We start from the raw sequence: 19,234 nt of genomic DNA, 5'->3' as shown, positions 1-19,234 counted from the left end.
ATTTTTGGCAATGAAATGTTTTGTTGTTTTTCCATATAAAAAGAATTGATTTCGTAATTTGCATCTTTCAATGTATTACTAATATTTAGACCTTCTAAAAATGAAAAAGCTGCAGAATGTGCCAATGTTTTCATCCGATTGAGCATCAGAATAATCCATTACAAAAATAATCGTTAGTTGCAGCTCAAGATTTTATTGTAATTCACTTATTTCTGCTTTAATTTTATAACAGATGATATTTATGAAAAATAAACTTCAGCCTAGATTAAGTCACCGTCTGAGAATTTAAATGACAGTGGGTAGATTCACTGCCGTGTTTGCAGACGGTGTTGACACGCGGATGACTCGTGCTTGATGTAGGGCACTCCCAAGCCACAAATCTTACGTGTAATTATCACCAGGAGAGGACGGGTCAGTTCGTAGTTTGCGTGTGTGACATGATCCAACAACATTAGAAAAATGTCACAAATCATCTCCAGAGATGACTGGAAAAGTCAGACATCTAGGTTAGACGTCTGACAGACGTCTAGCTTGCTCTCTCCCCCCCATCGCTGCTGTCCATGTTCTGTCTGCCTGGCGCTGAGAAGCAGGAGTGGAAATCTAGCAGCAGGAAAAGCAATCCCACAGCTGAGAACAACAATGTTCAAGGGAAGAATTAGAGGTTCGTTGGATAGCCGAGGATGAAGCCGAGGAGTGGCTGCCAGACTGGAAAGGGTTCATTCCCAGAGTCTTTTAGCAGATTTGTAGCTCTGGGAAAATCAGAGTGGGAAGACAAACTGCAAGACATGCTGGAGGATAAAAATCTGGTCGTATTTCTTCAGTTTCCACTGCAGTGATTTCAGGGAAATCCTTCACACGGATCCCACTGGGGAAATACAGCTGATATGTAAAGCAGAAGAGGAAAAGCTTCCTTAGCAGACATGGCTTATCTGTTCTGACTTTGTGGATATCTCAAGATTTTCCAGCCTGACAAATGAAACCTACTGGATTTATGTGTGATCCTAAACATCCACAGATGATTAGTTTTCATGCTTCATGGTACGGAGAAGGAAGGTCTGAGATTTGGAATGAAATCTCAGAGCTCAGTCATAGTATGGCCTTACGAGAAACAACAGCGAAGGAATTATAACAGATACAGCGCATCAAAAAATATTCATGACGCACAGCCAGAGCTACGATAGAATGGTTTACATCAGTGGTAACCAGCTCCATTCCTCAAGGACCAGTGTCCTCCATGTTTTAGAAGAGTTCCTGCTTCAGAGCAGCTTTGACAAATTCTTCAGAAATCTACCAGCTAGCTATTTTAGAAGAACATCAAAAACGTCCATCCATCCATCCATCCATCCATCTTCTTCCGCTTATTCGGGGTCGGGTCGTGGGGGTAGCAGCTTCAGAAGGGAGGCCCAGACTTCCCTCTCCCTGGCCACTTCTTCTAGCTCTTCCGGGGGAATCCCGAGGCGTTCCCAGGCCAGCCGAGAGACATAGTCCCTCCAGCGTGTCCTGGGTCTTCCCCGGGGCCTCCTCCCGGTGGGACGTGCCTGGAACGCCTCACCAGGGAGGCGTCCAGGAGGCATCCTGACCAGATGCCCGAGCCACCTCAACTGGCTCCTCTCGATGTGAAGGAGCAGCGGCTCTACTCTGAGTCCCTCCCGGATGACTGAGCTTCTCACCCTAACTCTAAGTGAGAGCCCAGACACCCTACGGAGAAAACCCATTTCGGCCGCTTGTATCCGCGATCTCGTTCTTTCGGTCATGACCCAAAGCTCATGACCATAGATGAGGGTGGGAACGTAGATCGACCGGTAAATCGAGAGCTTTGCTTTTTGGCTCAGCTCTCTCTTCACCACGACGGACCGGTACAGCGCCCGCTTGACAGCAGACGCTGCGCCAATCCGCCTGTCAAAAACATCAGGACTCACTTTGGACATCCTGGTCTACCAAAATATATCTTTCAGCTTCAACATTTTCAGATTTCATGGTTACTTCTTGCTCATGGTTACATTCTTTCAAGATGCATACCCTCGGAGCAAAAAGCATAAAGTCGCTGTGACACAGTAGAGGAAAAGAAAACTAAACATTTATTTAACCTCAAGAGTGGGTTTCAGTCCATTAAAGACATTCAATCTTTTGTAAAAGGCAGCAAACATGTTGTGCACCAGCGAATGTCCTCCATCCCTCATGTCGGCGTTACATATGTGGACATAATGGCTATTTCTGTTCCAACTGTATCCCTCGAAGAGAAATTAACGGGGGCAGTTTCAGTGCAAGCTGCTCTTCATCCAGAAAGCTCATTCTCCTTCAGGGTGTCAGGGGAGACAACTTATTAAATGTGAGCTATATAGCCTTGTTGAGACGACCGGAATTAGAGGGAAATGATTATACCCTTGTAGCGCCGTAGATTGAGAGGAGCAGGCCTCAGTGGGTGTCACAATATCAAGACAATAAAGCCGGATAAGAGTCAGACCCAGATGAAATTCCTCACTAAGGTAGTTCACTTTCTGTGTACCAATGTCCACATATGGCGCTGTGTGTGTGCGCATGTGCGTGTTTAGTTATTTAGTACCTTTTCTGGTATATTCACTAACCTTTTGAAGACTGATGGGCCTTAAAGGGGGGCAATGCCCTCATGGCCCCCTTTTGTAGGGTTACTCTGCAAAAACACTAAATCTGACTAAGTATTTTAGGTCTAGTTTCTAGTGCAAATATCCGAGTACACTTAAGATAAGACAAAACTAAGTAAATAGGAGCTTGTTTTAAGTTCATTTATTAATATTGATGAACATACCAGTTATAAGTGAATTAATCTGCCAGTGGAATATGACATTTTCCAACATTTTTCCAGATTATTTCAGTTATAATTTGTACTTTTCATCAATATTAAGGAATTGTTTACTTAAAGGGGCAACAAATTAAAAATCCTAAATATACTACTCTGTGTCATGAGTCTTTGATAAATAAGCTTCACTTTTTCAATTTAATGTAGACAAATGAAACTAACTTGACTTTCTTTTTACTTGGCTGCACCTGTATATTAAAAAAAATGAACTTCGTAAATGCTACGTCGCAAATTGAAGACAAGATTATGTACACTTGATCATCCATTTTGCTGCATGTGCATGATGCAACAGCAAAGCGATCACCTGCCACTTCAAATGAATAATTAGCCTGTGAAGTCTAATTATCTTGTACAACACAGCACTCAAGGCAATGAAAGCCATGCAGGTGGTGCATTATTTCTGACAAATTACTTTCAAGCATTTCCAAAAAGGAAGGCGCGAGCAACAAAAGGAACATCTCCAGCACAATGGTTTGTAAAGAGCATACATCGTCATGTCTCAATTTAAACATTAGATTAAATAAAGTAGCCGCTTGGTTTATTTTCAGCTCAACTACCCAACACGAACGGATGGAAAACAGAGAAAAAGAAAAAGATTTCGACTTTCACTGGTCATGGCGATCTGGATCAATTGCATTAGGGTGAAAATTAAGTTGTCACATTGAATGAAAAGACACCAAGCAACTTGTTCCAACACTTTGTTCAAGCTGTGTGCCCTGGGGGTGAAAAATGAAAACGAAGAGCACATAATCCACTGCATAATTAAAGATGTTCACAGGTTCCAACATGTGACATCAGTGAGAAGCAAAACATTATGAAAACTGTGACAAGTGAACAGAGACCTCCATACCGCAGCGGCAATAAATGTTTTCTTCAAATTAGATGAAGAGGGCTTAGATGAAGTTCTGCCTTTAAACGCAGACAAGATTATTGAATCAGATCTTATTCATACTCCTCAATTGTCCATGCAAATCTATTCACAAACAAGAAACTTTGTTAGACCCTCAAAGTTTCAGTCATTCAAAAAAAGCCATGAATGACACAAAACTACGCTGGCGTTTGTTGCCTTTGATTCATGATTTGTATGTCTAAGTGACTGTTTTCTTTTTTATTCACTCTCTGGACAAAAAAAGCAGTCAACACCTGAATTTAACAAAGCAAACTGAACCTGCTATTGGATAATTGCTGCAAGAATGATTGTCATTCAGCTGGCAAAAGTTATTTCACCCAAATTGATGCAATGAGAAGCTTCTCTTTTCATTAACCACCATGTGAAAAGACCCATCCAGTGGAATAGATGAAAGACTGAAGGGTCAGATCATTGGAATCAACAGAGAAAATGTCTAAGATGTAGAAACTGCTATAACTGGATTGAGAACCGTTCATCGTATTATTAAAACTGGAAAGAAAAGTGGAGAACCGCCAACTCAGAGGAAGAATTGTGGTTGGAAAATATTGAATAATTGTGTTTGTTGTTGTAGGAGAACACCAAAGAGAAAATGACTTGGATAAGAGCCAGGTCTATGACAAACATCAGGAACCGTACTGTCTGGTTCCACTTGGAGGCGAGTTGAGAGAAAGAGTGATTAAAAAAAATATTGGTTATTAGAGAGACAGATTTTACTGACAAGTGAAATCTAAACCTTTAAAGCAACATTGTACTACATATTAAAAAAAAAGTAATATTGCGTAAAAGTGCTATTTTTTTTGCCAGTCATCTCTGAAAGTGAAACTCATTATTTAGAATAATTACCAATTACAGATCATAAAAAGCCAAAATTGAGTGAATACGGCAGAAAAGGTAATTAATGTCACACCCTAATCAGATCATTAACTCAAAAAACCTGCAAACAATTCCTGAGGTTTTAAACTGTCTCAACTTTGGGTCAATCAGCTACACAAACATGGGGATGACTGCTGACTGGACAGAACAGAGTTATGGACTGCCTTTACAAAGGGGGGAAGACACAAAAGGTGACTGCTAAAGAAGCCTGTTGTTGCAAAGTTCTCCGTCCAAACATATTAACAAAAAATTGAGTGGAAGGAAGAAGTGTAGCACCAGCAACCCCTGAACCAGTGACATCAAACGTGTCTCATATGGGGCTAGGGAGAAAAGGAATTGGACAGAGTTTTTCAGATGAAAATAAATTCTGCATTTCATTTTGAAATCACAGCCCCAGGTTTCACAAGGAGCTGTTTGTGGTTTTATCCGGTTACTAGGGCGACACGTCTGAGAAAAATCCAGCCAATCTGTGCCTGCCGTTCTGAGTCAACAAACACTGGGATGGTAGAGCCCTTCTTCTGTCTGTGAACCAGCCACCATGTAACTCAGTGACTGATTGTTACCCTGAGATTGTGCACTTCCACTTCCTCCTTCCTTACAAGACAGAGGAAAAAGGTACACCTAAAATTTAACAGCACTGTGAGGAAAGAAACATTTCCTCACAGCTGAGGGGAGACTCTCACAGTAATCCAGCAGGGTTTCTTTTACTATATTATTTATTGATTTAAAATCAATTAAACATACCTTGAATGATTTTAGAAGTGTACATATCAACATAATTGATCGTAAATTTGATTCTTTGAAAAAACAATTTAATCCTTTCAGGTTTTATGTGATGAACACTCGACCTTTGTGACAATTTTGGCAAATTTGACAAAAGGGTTTTGCCCTTAACAAGACGCACTGCAGCAGTCAATATGTTGCCGTGAAAGAGCAGGTTCAACTTTGATTTCAGGGAAGGAAAACAGGACAAAGACATGAGAAAATCTCCTTTTAGAGGAGACGAAAAGAAATCTTTTACATCACTATTTGTGAATTGCCTCACTTAGATGTGGAGGGAAAAAAAGCCAAACGAGCCAAAAGGGGGTTGTTAAGAAAGCCTATGTTATCCAGTAAGCCTATATTCTATGTTATATTCACTAGATGTAGGACTTTTCAAGCAGAAAACCAAAAAGCAGGGCTTTCAGCACATTGACCCTTATGCGTTTGAGCCTAAATGCATGAATGCCTCGAGGATTTTAAACATAAAACCGCAGACAACGTTCAGCTGGGAAAATGGGTAATGCACTGCAAAGAAATTAATGTACTAATTCATGCAACTGAACAAAAAAAGTCCTCCAGCTCAAGATCTTGCCCATCAGGCTACATCTTGTGTGACTGGTGCTTTACAAAAGGTTCGTTTCATCACTGATAAAGAACAATACAACAGAAGAGATACATGTAGCTTTGAGCAATAAAACGGAATAAAAAAACTCAAGTGAAGCCCATTTAGAAGGTCAGGTTCGATTCTACTATTAAAAAGCAGATAAAACTATAGTAGTTGTAACTATGCAAATAATTGAATCGACTAAATTAGATCTAATCGATTAACTGATAACGTTTTAGTGTAGCAGTTTGGCTGCCACACAGCTGAGGGCGCCACTGATCATCTTTAAGCCGAGAAACCAAACGGAGAATGCAAGAAGCGCCGTATGTGGTTCTGTTTTGAAATGTACAGTAAGCTCCTTATGTTCTCACCTTGAATAGCGTTGATTTAACCGTCAGCTCAACCAAAAATGATTGAGGTGCTATGAAGGCGAGGATGTGATGATGACAGAGGAACTGAAGGGATTATGTAGAACAATTTTAATAAGTTGGGGGGGGGGGGGGGATGATGCAAGTTTTATAATGTGAGAAAAACAATTTTCGGTTTATTCAGTCACAAATGACTCAAAAAAAATGTTGAAATATAATGCTCTTTTTTATATTCATTAAAAATGTAGCCCTTTCAAGTTATGGAAAGTCGGCCTGTCCTCTTGATGCAAAAAGAAAGTGACCATTTATCAATGAATCGTTAGTTGATTGATAAGATCAACTTATCAACCAACTAATTAGTTAATTTATCGACAACCTGCCTCACTAGTTGTAACTACATCCAGCCTCACCTGAAAACATTAGCATAACAAAACTGAAAACAAACAGAAGATGTGTGCATATTGGCTTTAGCTCTGAGCACAGGAAGAAGATTATATATGTATCCACTTCTCTGCACTCCATCTTGTTCTTTATTACTATTTTCTGAAGCCTGAAGCAAATGGCAAAAAAAAGTCCTGCTTCATGTGCTGACTGTGAAGAGCCAGCTAAATATAAAAACAATATGCTTCATTAATGCAAACACAAACAAAAGTGACAGGTGCACCGCTAGCAATCCAGCTTCTTGACATGGCCAGCCTCGAGACAGAATGACTAAACAGCAGCTTTAACTCATTAGCAGTCAGAAAATGTTAAAGCACGAAAGCCAGCCGCAAATACACAACAGTCGTGCTGAAAAACTTAAGACAGAAACAGAGAAGAGGTTTAATTTCTCCTCATGTACATCAGGAGAAGTGTGTCACACTGCCGCTTTTGTCTCCGCTGTGAGCGCCGCTGGTGCTGGGAAGGTTGCCAGCTGCATTCAATCCATGACTGGACAAACGCCGCTCCTCGTAGGCACGAGCGAAGAGGCAGATGCGCCCGCTTACATCACTACATCCACCGATGTAACGGTTAGACGTAATCCGCTCAATCCATTTACCCCGGGTCAGCCGCAATGTCGTCTTCCTGGAGCGCGTCCAGCTCTTTGTTCTGCCGTCTTTTTGCTTCTGGCGGTGAACCAAACTGGATCAATTTACATATTAGATAAAGACGCACGCGCCTCTTGAATGTATGAAATGCTGCCACTGCTTCACTCACATGGAGATTAACCTGTTGATTTGTGCTTGGGCAGCTGCTGGTCAGGGTTTGTTCACTGTTCCCCAAAGTAAAATTCAAGTATTTTCTAACTTTTCTAGTGACAGACTAATAACAACAATCCAAATGAACTAAAGAAGACAGTTTCAATTCCATATTATATGACATCATTAATACTATTCAAAACTGAAGTGTAAAAAGAGAACTGAACTTCAAAGGAACTGAATAAAAAAATGGGTTTAGAACAGCAACAATGGAAAGATGATTTGAAAAGTCGATATGATGAAGCAATATGACATTGACTAAGGTGAAGTTTTGTTAGGTATTTTTGTTCATTTTTGGAGTATTTCATATCTGTAATAGACTTCTGAGCTAAACAGCTAATTTTCTTTTTGTGTGTGCAGATATGAGTTTATGCTTCTTTCTGCTCCTTTTCAGGAAGGAAAAAGAGCAGAAACTATTCATATTTGTTATTGAGTATATGAAATAAAAAATAAAATGAATATATTTTGATAGTATTCTATATTCTACAGCAGGGACAAAGTAAACTAAAACTATAACAACATTTTATGTGTGGAAATGTCTCTCTATAAACCTAACTGAAATTTGCAACAAAAAAAATCTAAAATATGTTTTTATATATTCCTTTATTTAACCAGGTAAACCCCGTTGAGATCTAGATCTCATTTTCAAGAGGGACCTGGGCAAAAAAATGTGCAATACATAGCAACCTGGTTACAAGATAAAAACAATTAATACATATGTCATATGTTATATGTTCTGGCAATTAGAAATAATTTTGCTGATTCTAATTAACTCAGATTAAGAAAGATTAAGTCTGATTTAACTTCAGACAGTGAGAAAACAAATTGCAGGTGTCTTGTCTGGTTTCAACTTTAAATAATGCTTTCCAATTTTAGCCTTTTAATGAAACATTAGAGTGGACTGTATTATCAGACACTGTACTTTAAATATCAAGCACTTTCAAGAACTTTATGCAAAAATCCAGAACTTTCCAGATTTAATTCAAGCATTTTCAAAGATTTCAAGAACCCATACTAATGCTGCTGGTGCTTTCCTCTCGTCTCTGAAAGAGGGAAGATTTGTGTTTTTATCAATCATTTGTAGAATAAAAAAATTCCAAAAAAAACTAGGTTGGCGTTTAACATTTCATTAATCTGTCAGTCTATTGGCAAAATGATCAGCAGAATTATGGAAATAATTACGAGGTGCAAACCCATTAACATCCCCTCTGCTTTAGCGTCCGAAGGTTTATGTCTTATTTCATATACATGCATAAATTTTACAGCTAGAGATGGCCCAGAAGGCAATTAATTTCTTCTTCTTCACTCAGATCTTTCATTCATATCAGCTCCATGAACGCTGCTCTGCCTCTGACCTCCGAACCTTTACATGAACAGGAATGGGAAAAAGTAAACAAGCAACATTCCACCTGCAGAGCAACAAATGACAATGAAATCTTGCCCACAAATCTCTCTGTGTGTGTATAAACCTAATTACTGACAAGTGAAATACCGAGCTAATTAACCATCATAAAAGGAAGCGAGGCAGCCAAGAAATCTAAACTTTCCTAAATCAATATGGAAATTATCAATAAGGAAAATATTCTGGGAATCAATGTGCAAACTGAACTTGACATTAAACCAAATGAGTGTGAATGCACGGTGTGCAAGTTCTTAAGAGTCGAGAAATGTGATTCAAGTTCATTCAAGTTTGGATTTAATTGTTTTGGAACAAAGACAGGATGTGGCAAAATGTCTGCAACCAATGCAGAAAGCATGCACCTTCCAACCAAACATGCTGCACCAAAGGAAAGTAAAGATAAAGTACAGAGGACCCCAAACAGAAGAGTCTGCTGAGTAATGCAAGAATCGCAACTCTATTCCCAAATTCAACTATTCATTGAATTCTCTGTGGAACAACACCAAAATACCATCCAGAACCTGTCCAAGCATAGAACAGATCAATGCGTGGATGTGCCACGACTTTCTTCTGCTGAACAGAAACAAAACTGAAGTTATTATTTTTGGACCTACAGAGGACCGACCTAGGGTCAATGCACAGCTTCAGTTATTACAGCTGGAAACTAAAGATCAGGCCTGAAATCTGGGAGTAGTGATGAACTCTGACCTGAACCTTCAGAGCCACATAAAGACAGTTACAAAGTCGGCCTTCTATCACCTGAAGAACATTTCCAGGATTTCAGGACTGATGTCCCAGCAAGATCTAGAGAAACTCATTTATCTTTAGTTGCACTGATAACTGCAACAGTGTCTTTTTTGTCTTTGCGTAAAAAGAAATCAATTAGACGGCTACAGCTGATCCAGAGCGCCGTTGTTCTCACTAAAACCAGGAAGATAGAGCACATCACCCCTGTTCTGAAGTCCCTACATCCATTCCCAGACTTTAAAATCCTGTTAGTTTATAAATCACTGAACGGCTTAGCACCACAATACATCAAAGATATGCTTTTGTTGAACCAACCTTCCAGACCTCTCAGGTGTTCTGGTTCTGGTTCTGCTCTGCATCCCCAGAACCAGAACCAAACCTGGAGAAACAGCATTAAGCTTCTATGAATCAAAAAAACTGGAACAAACTTCCAGAAAACTGGAAAACAACCAAAACACCAAGTTCCTTTAAATCTAGACTAAAAACCAACCTGTTCAGAGTTGCCTTTGAAACATCATAAATGAAACAATCAAAATTCTCATGTTTAACTAGGACATTTGAGAAAATGCAATGCTTCAATTGCTGACTGTGTGTTCTATGGCTTAGTATGTTTGTGTTTTTATGATGTAAAGCACTTTGAATTACCTTGATGCTGAAATATGCTACACAAATAAACTTGATTGATTGATATATTAATTTTGCACATTTTAAAAGTGGGGTTCCTAAGTATTTGCGGATTTTAATTATTCGCAGGCATCAAAAATGAGAATGAAACCTGACAAAACTAGCACTGAAGATCCCACTCTGAAGTTATTGTTGCAGCATTTCGGCTACCCTGTAGAAACAAATACTGACAAAGTAACGGATAATGTAAAGGGTTTGCAAATAAGAAAGTATTGCTATCCAACACAGCTAGTTGACAATGCTGATGTTGACTTGGTGCTTAACATAAAAGGCTGTTTGTTTTTTAAGAAGTCTGGGTTGCATTTTATTATTTCTAGTTAAAACTCAAGATTAGAAAACGGAGCAGAAACACAAAGTTTGTGGTCTGTGAAACCTTTGCATCATCTGTCAAAACACAATGAAACTCAAATCCAGCAGGAAAACCACAACTTGCAGGCTGGTCAAACACGAAGTGAATTTTTTCACACCGACTTCAGGTTTGTTAAAACAGAATTGGTTACCATTGAAAAATAAACATTGGGATTCTTTGTCTTCTCAAAATATTGTCAAAATTATATTTTGTTCTTGCTAGTATCAAATCATCAGCTCTGCTAAAAACAGCCACTTCTGACTGATCATGAATACTGTTAGGTCTTCTCATATATATCATATCATATCACCAGCTGCTGTTAAAGCATCCTGCCTAAAACACACGTCTAACTCCGAATCACAGCACGGCTGATAAATACTGATTAGAGATCAGAAATGTCAGTCGACTTCAAAGTGGTGTTCACCAACCCTGAATGTTTATTACAGAAATTAATGTCTGTTGCCATCTATAAATCAGATTTGTGCAGATAAGAATTCTTCAGGCATCCTCTACAATCGTATAATACAAATGCAGGTGAATCAAACATCTACTGGAAAATATGCTTTCATTGATGTAATGTTATGGTACAATGGTGGTTATCTAACTGCAAAATTCAATCTCTTTTTTTTTCAACCACTTTTTAATAGAAATAGTTACACCATTTGAATTTTAACACTGGAACCTATTTAATGGAAAAGCTCAACTGTCCTCTATGAATGTAAAAGGTTGACACCAAGTATAGGAAGAAAAACGGACATTCCATGTACATTTGAGAAAAGTTTCTCAAATGTTTGACTTGCATCGAAGTGCTTTAGGTGCCGGTTTGGATGCTATGTGGGGCATTACACAATGACAAAAATACAAATTTTATTGGTTTAGATCTCAGCTGTCCCTCACTGAAAAGGGTGAGCTTGTACTAAGAAGGATATATAGGAGATGGTTGAATATTCTGAAGTTGCAGAAGACCCAGCGGGGAAACAATGACACAGGTGAGATTATATATACACAGGATCAGTCAAGGAAATGGTAAACTGCTGGAACCAATTACCAGGAAAGTGACACAAGAGGGCAAAATAACCAAAACACAAACAAATTAGCAGGAGAAATGGCTTGTGGTCTTTTACCAAAGATTAAAGAGAAATCCTACAACCACTAAAATCTGTTGCTACTCCACTTTTGTTTCAATTTTGTGAAGAAGGAAGTAGCACTTAGTGTCTTCTTCAGAGGTTTTTATGTTGTTTCTTTCTGTGGTTCTTGGTGCAGCGGCACCACAGGAAGTGGGGCAGGCTAGACCAGTTGCTCAAAGGGTTTGGTTTGTTTAACACAGAGAAATGTGAAGGCAAACTGCAGCAGCTGGGAAAAAAACATAAATGTTGCAATTTCGGTCCCCAGTACAACAGAGTCTACCGGACTATCAGGTGAAAACACCCTTAGGAATCACATACCAATCACAACTTCTTGGTGTTCCTTTACCTAGGAAGAGAAATTGGAGTTTCAGCTGCCAAAGTTAATCTTGCAACGTGGTTACAAGAGTAGAAACCCCAAGTTTCTGGGGACCAGGATTTCCCTGAAGACCTTCTGCAAGTTGGCCTGCCAGCCACAGACCTAACCGTACTGGCATTTAACGATTTAAAAAGTAGCACATTTGCTGTGGGTCGTCCTGCATTAACCTAATCAGAATCTGACCACAGGCTGGGGTGGGATTTGGGTAGACAGAGCGCTGCAGCGTGCAGCAGTCTCAACACAACCATCAAGGAGAGAACATGCCTTTACAGCACATATAAGCTTGTCTTTTGTGTGACAATAGTGAAATTGAGGTAACACTTATTAAAAATGAAAAGCATAAAATAAAAACGTCTGCACTCTGTGCTGTAGAGTTCAAGGGTTGGTTATGCAGCAAACGTGCACGTATGAAAAGGGAAATTGCATTTTGTCTCCGTGCAGCTAATTCTGACTGTGGATCCACAAATGAGCAGACTACCCTGTGGGACGCCACTACTCAGCACTACTCTAAAACATGCCTTGTAATGACACTTCCAGCCCAGTGCTGTAAACAGGATTGCTTTGCTGCATCAATAAAAATAAAGAGTGGGACACTGAAGGGAAGAGGGAAAGCGATTGGTCCCCAGACATTTCCAGACCAGAGGGAGGTTTTCTATTGCCTCTCACATCTTTTTGTGCAGCGTACTTCAGCCTATGTAGGACATATTGCCATGTACATTTGTTTATCAGTGTCATGAGAGCACCTTGGAGTAGCAAGAAATGAGAGAGGAGGAAATCAGAAGGAGGCGGGTGACAGGTGCTTAATATGTTCCGAGTCTGGCTCCCAGGAGTGGGTTGGTATTTAGATCACAAGTCCAGTCCAGAGGACTCCAGCAGAAATAATTACCCAAATGGTTTCCTCATCAACCAGTCAGTCTAAGCTCGTAAACATAGTTTTTGATCCTGCGTGCTTAAGTTGAAAGAAATTCAAACAAACCTGCTGGCTCTTCTAAAAAAAAAAATACAAAAACAAGATTATGAAAGCTGTATTTGTGTCTGAGAGAGTGTAAGGGGTTGCGTGTGCGTGTGTATGTGCGTGTTTGGTGGAAATCGGAGAGAGGGGGGAGTGTGGGGGTCATAAGCCACAATGACCAATCACAACACCAGCTGCCTCTGCAGTTGCATGTTACAGAAAATGAGCACAATCACGTTTAGTGCAACACAACCGTGACACTGAGGAAAACGAGAAAAGAAAAAAAAGACCAAATGAGCGTCTCCTTACTCACCACATGAAAGCACCGCGGCGCAGATGATGGGAGTCCATCTGAAATCCCGCACACCTGACATGGTAGAAGAAATCCCAACGGATGGACCTTAAAAATCCCAGTCGTCCCAGTAGTTTCGGATCCTGTAGTGGAGAAACAAAGCTTTGCCTGCGGGCGCGAGCCGGTGCGGGGTTCTCCAACTTGGATGATGCGCAATGGACAGATGTGTATCTGGGCGCGTGACAATGCGCTGTCGAGGTCTTTCCAGGATGAAATAGAAATAAAACAAATAAATAAATCGCTAGAAATGCATTAGAGTCCAGTTTCAACGTTGCCGGAGTCCGGCAGACGTCCGGTTTCTTTCCACAAATGCGGGATAAAGTTGTTTCACTGGTTTCATGTAAGAAACTCAGTGAGCTGCTCCACGCGCTCTGCGAGGAGACCCGATCAATTCACCCCCAGAAAATGATCAATTTGAGGACACGAGTGGGGAAATTGACGCGCGCAGCGGCTTCAACGCAGGACTCCCGCACGCCTTCTCCACACAGATCCAGACCAGAATCACAATGAAGACGAACAGGAATATTTTTTTTCGTTCTGCAACTCCCGTGTCTCCACTAAGCAGAAATTAAATAGAAATAATTTTCTAGCACAAATTATGGAGATGGTGAAGAAGAGCAGCGGGGAAAAGGGGGATAAAAAAAAGGGGGGATCGTATGGATCCGCACTGCTCGGGTTCGGCTGGCACCGACTTCTCTAGGTTTTTATTAACAATCCACAGCGGAGACAAGAAGCCGGAACACAGTCAGAGCGGAAAGAGTCAAAGCTGCAGGTTTAAATAATCCGAGGAAAAGAAACATGGGGTCCGGTTCGGTGCTGCTTGAAACACAGCCAAGTCCGCAGAACTCCGCGTTTTTTTGTTTTGTTTTTTTTTTGTTTTGTTTTTTTTTTTACTCCCCTCTCTGGGTCTCTGTGCGTGTGTTTTAATCCCAATTTTTGTGCTGCAAAAAGCACGTCTCAGTTGGCACGTTTCGGCGGGACAAGGAGCCCACGCGCACGCTGATGGTCACGCACAAGCTCGCGCGGCCAGGTGTGCAACTCCGCTCCCAAAAACAAGTAAACGTGCTCACCTCGAAATGTCCAGAGCCGCAGCTCAGTTAATCAAAGTGACCGCAACAGATGGCGAACTTCCGGTGCAAATGTTCAAAATAAAGTGCACATTTTTAGAAACCACGCGAGGTTTAGAGTTTTACCTAAATCTGCTCCTAATTTGGGGGAAATATAAGTATTTTCAATAATAAAATAAAAATGGATTCGATTATCAGTTCCCCTGTATCATTTTACATACACCATTAATATAGAACACAAGGCAAAATGGAACAAGAAAATAGGAAAATTTGTATATTGAAGATTATATTGATATGAGTAGCAATTATAAATTATTACCTTACTTTTCAGTTTCACTTGTATGTCCCCGAGTTTAGAACTTTAATTACCATCATTCTCATCAAGTATGGACATTAAGGACATTGAAAATTAATCAAGACAGCTTGACATATATAATTACCATTGCATATAAAATAAAGTAGCAAGATATCTAATAATACACAGAATCCCTTTACAATGCAAATTTCGAACATTGATGATAATACCAAATATGTTGTGCATTCTAAATAAAAATACTTTCCTGAAAAATGATTCTTAACTAGCTGCAGCCTTCTTAATTAAATCAAATTTGATCACTGACACAAAACGCATTCGCTGTATGAAAGTTTTATCTTTATAATAGGTATAGCAAAACCGCTCATGGGTTTGGCTTTTATTTTTGAATCCACGTTGCTGATTTCCGGTAATACCCTTATTAGGCGTGGTGTGCTTTACGTACCTCAAACCTGACATTATGGACTGAAATTAATCACGTGTTCTTGCCTGGATCAAAAATCATTTCCCTTTCACTGCATCGTTATCTGATAACCTGGTTAGGCTATTTATGATGTTAAGTTTAAATTAATTAAGAGTAAAGCAAGAAATTAATTTGTCCATTTGCTCCTATTTATATTCACTGGGATATACTGTACAGGTGCATCTCAGTACGACATAATTTCAGCATACTTTTATAGAAACCAAAAAGAAGAAAAAATTAATTTATGTAGAAAATGAGTTTAAAAAGTTTGTTCCATCCATCCATCATCATACACACTTAGCCTTACGGGTCATGAGGGGTGCTGGTACCTATATCCAGCGGTCCATTTGTTATATAGCTAATAAATGTTACGTTTTTGTTTAATTTTATTGATTAAAGCTGAAATGTAATAAAAAATGAAAGGCAATTGATATATATATACAGTATATAAATATATATATATATATACAGTATATATACAGTATATTTTTGAACAGCAAGCTGTTGTTTAAATGTCATGATTGTATCAGCTTCTTGACTGTATTAGTTTGCAGTGTTTAGTAGAGGAGGTCGTGAAACAAAGTTAATTTGAGAGTTTAGAGGAAATTCATAACACATAATGATTCAATAATTAATGCAAAATTAGTTTTGATGGCATCTTTCCTTTTCTAATTTCTCTTATGTAGTATTATAATTAAATTCACAAAATACTTTATTAATTCCAAATTGAAATATAAGGATTTTGCAACTGATATGCAATTTTCTTCAAAGATTTGTTGTAGGTGCTGGTGGTTGAAGGGCAGGAAGATCTTCTGCAGCAGTCTGTATTACAGCACATCCGAAGAAGCCTCTGACTGAAGACAGATTGTTGTATGATGGTTATTTATATATATATATATATTTAACAGACTGCAGAGGGTGAGTGTTAATTGAGTTTTATTTTATGTACTTCATCTTCCACCAACTCCCTTCATGGGTGAGGCCTTACACCACTTTTGTTAATTTTATAAACTAATGAGTGCCAAAGTTGAAATGAGGGCATACACATCATAAAGTTTGATCTGATAATGGCTGGATGGTGAAGGATTTTATTGGGTTGAGAGGGAGCTCATTTCTGAAGATTAATGTAGCAAGAAATGTTCATTAATGTAAAAAAAAAAGAGAGACCTCCACAATGTCCAGTTTTTATTAAAGTTGTACAACATTGCAAACTGTTGACAGCTGCTCAACCTTTTGAGGCTAATGCAGATGCAGTCAGTGCTATTGCTTACCAGTCGATGTATTTTTCATCAGATATTGAGAAGTTTAACAATTGACAATATGAAAATGTTTTCATTTTCATAAAAAGCCCCTTACCCTGACAAATAACCAAAAGGTAATCATCTTTGTGAAGATGTGCTGCTAAACTAAAGGGATAAGTTAGGCACAGCTCCTCCAGCTCTATAGAACAAGAGTCACAAGGAAAGCTGTCCTTGCTGACCCAAAAATGGTACAAACGTTCATTTATCACTGTTAGTATCAGCCTCATTAATAATTTGACCTGATAGGCCCAAATAAAGACTGTAGTAGCTTACATTTGTGTCCTGGTTGCATCATGAATGCTCTCTCAGTTGTATTTGAACTTTTCTTTCCATTTGGTCTTTGCTAGCTGGAAAACAAATTGCTCCTTGGGGACAATAAAATTTATGTTGACCTTGAAGAGGAATCTCAGCGTTGTCCGTAACGTTCTTCATTTTATGAAAACTCCTTCTTTGCACAATAATCTGTTGCAAACACTGAAGGATCGCAGCTTCCTCAAGAAGTCACATCTACTTTGTTGTGTCCTGTAGACAGTTTAGCTGTTGCATCTCCAGTCCAGTCTGTTGTCCAGATGAACAAAAGGATATTTATGCTCCTTCACTACCTCCATTTCTTCTCCCATGATGAAAACAGGGCTTGACCTAACCCCGTTTGTCTTGAAAACGACAATAATCTCCTTTGATTTTATTAGCTATGAAACATAATCATCAAAAATTTAATAGATAAATGCTGAAAAATACACTTTATGTACTGAAGGAACATGAGAATTTCCCTTTTCGATTCAGTTACTAAATCAATAACTTTTCAGTTATACTCTCATTCCAAACTTTTGAGGGACACTAGAAAAGTTTGGTATTGTGCCTGAAGTAAGAGGCATCCATGGCTGTTTATTGGGGGGAGCAGCTGTAGAGGTCACAAAACTTAAATAGGCATAAATAAATAAGTAAATTTAAGCACTGAAGGCCTGAAAGCTGGGTGTAATGATGGACTCCAACCTAGACATTTAAAGACACATAAAAAGAGTTACTAAATTGGCCTTCTATCACCTGAAGAACATTTCTTGCATGACAAGACTAATGTCCCAGCAAGATCTAGTGAAACTCAACTACATGTTTATCTTTAGCCGCATTGATTACTGCAAAAGTGTCTTCAAATGACTCCTTAAAAAATCAGACAGTTGCAGCTGATCCAGAGCGCTGCTGCTCAAGTTCTCACTAAAACCAGGAAGGTAGAGCACATCATCCTATTTCCAAAGTCCTTCCACTTGTACCCTGTAGCTCAGAGAATAGACTTTAAAATACTGCTGTTAGTTTATAAATCATTGAATGGCTTAGAAACAAAATAAAAGAGAGATCTGCTATCAGTCTTCCTGGAATATGCTACACACAAATAAACTTCACTAAATATGAAATATTTCAACCCACTGAAACTTGTAAACTCCTCTCAATTATATTCATGAAAAAATATTTTGTATATGAGACTGTCTTGTTTTCACTTGCTTTAATCTGCAACTTCAGTTTCCCAATGCAAATGGCTAACTCCATCCATCCGTCCGTCCGTCCATCCATCCATCCATCTTCTTCTGCTTATCCGGGGTCGGGTCGCGGGGGTAGCAGCTTCAGAAGGGAGGCCCAGACTTCCCTCTTCCCAGCCACTTCTTCCAGCTCTTCCGGGGGAATCCCGAGGCGTTCCCAGGCCAGCCGAGAGACATAGTCCCTCCAGCGTGTCCTGGGTCTTCCCCGGGGCCTCCTCCCCTGTGGGACGTGCCTGGAACACCTCACCAGGGAGGCGTCCAGGAGGCATCCTGACCAGATGCCCGAGCCACCTCAACTGGCTCCTCTCGATGTGAAGGAGCAGCGGCTCTACTCTGAGTCCCCCCCGGATGACTGAGCTTCTCACCCTATCTCTAAGGGAGAGCCCAGCCACTCCCGCTCCCTTCTTCCCTCATTCGTGAACAAGATCCCGAGATACTTGAACTCCTCCACTTGGGGCAGGACACCCCCCCTGACCCAGAGAAGGCACACTACCCTTTTCCGGCTCAAGACCATGGCCTCGGATTTGGAGGCACTGATCCTCATCCTGGCCGCTTCACACTCGGCTCCGAACCGCTCCAGCGAGAGCTGCAGATCACGACCCGATGAAGCCAAAAGGACCACATAGTCTGCAAAAAGCAGATCCCAAGGCTACCAAATCGGATCCCCTCAACACCTTGGCTGCGCCTAGAAATTCTGTCCATGTCCAGTGATGAACAGAATCGGTGACAAAGGGCAGCCCTGGCGGAGTCCAACTCTCACCGGAAACGAGCCCGACTTACTGCAGGCAATGCGGACCAGGCTCTGACACCGGTCATACAGGGACCTGACAGCCCATATCAAAGGGCCCTGTACCCCATACTCCCGGAGGACCCCCCACAGGGCTCCCCGAGGGACACAGTCGAACGCCTTCTCCAAGTCCACAAAACACATGTAGACCGGTTGGGCGAACTCCCATGCACCCTCCAGGACCCTGCCGAGGG

The 19,234-nt window shown here is 40.2% G+C and overlaps 1 protein-coding gene across 1 annotated transcript in view; it reads right to left on the bottom strand.

Annotated features, from left to right (window-relative positions):
- Positions 1–14,684, bottom strand: part of tmem132e (transmembrane protein 132E) — a 436,219-nt gene extending 421,535 nt beyond the window's left edge. The window contains exon 1 of the mRNA XM_032576596.1: positions 13,539–14,684. Within this exon, the coding sequence (XP_032432487.1) occupies positions 13,539–13,599 (61 nt within the window). The 5' untranslated portion in view covers positions 13,600–14,684. The remainder of the gene's footprint in view (positions 1–13,538) is intronic.
- Positions 14,685–19,234: the final 4,550 nt, after the last annotated feature.

Source organism: Xiphophorus hellerii, chromosome 11, assembly GCF_003331165.1.
Source record: "Xiphophorus hellerii strain 12219 chromosome 11, Xiphophorus_hellerii-4.1, whole genome shotgun sequence".
Lineage (NCBI taxonomy): Eukaryota > Metazoa > Chordata > Actinopteri > Cyprinodontiformes > Poeciliidae > Xiphophorus > Xiphophorus hellerii.
This window is presented reverse-complemented; position numbering and strand designations above follow the sequence as displayed.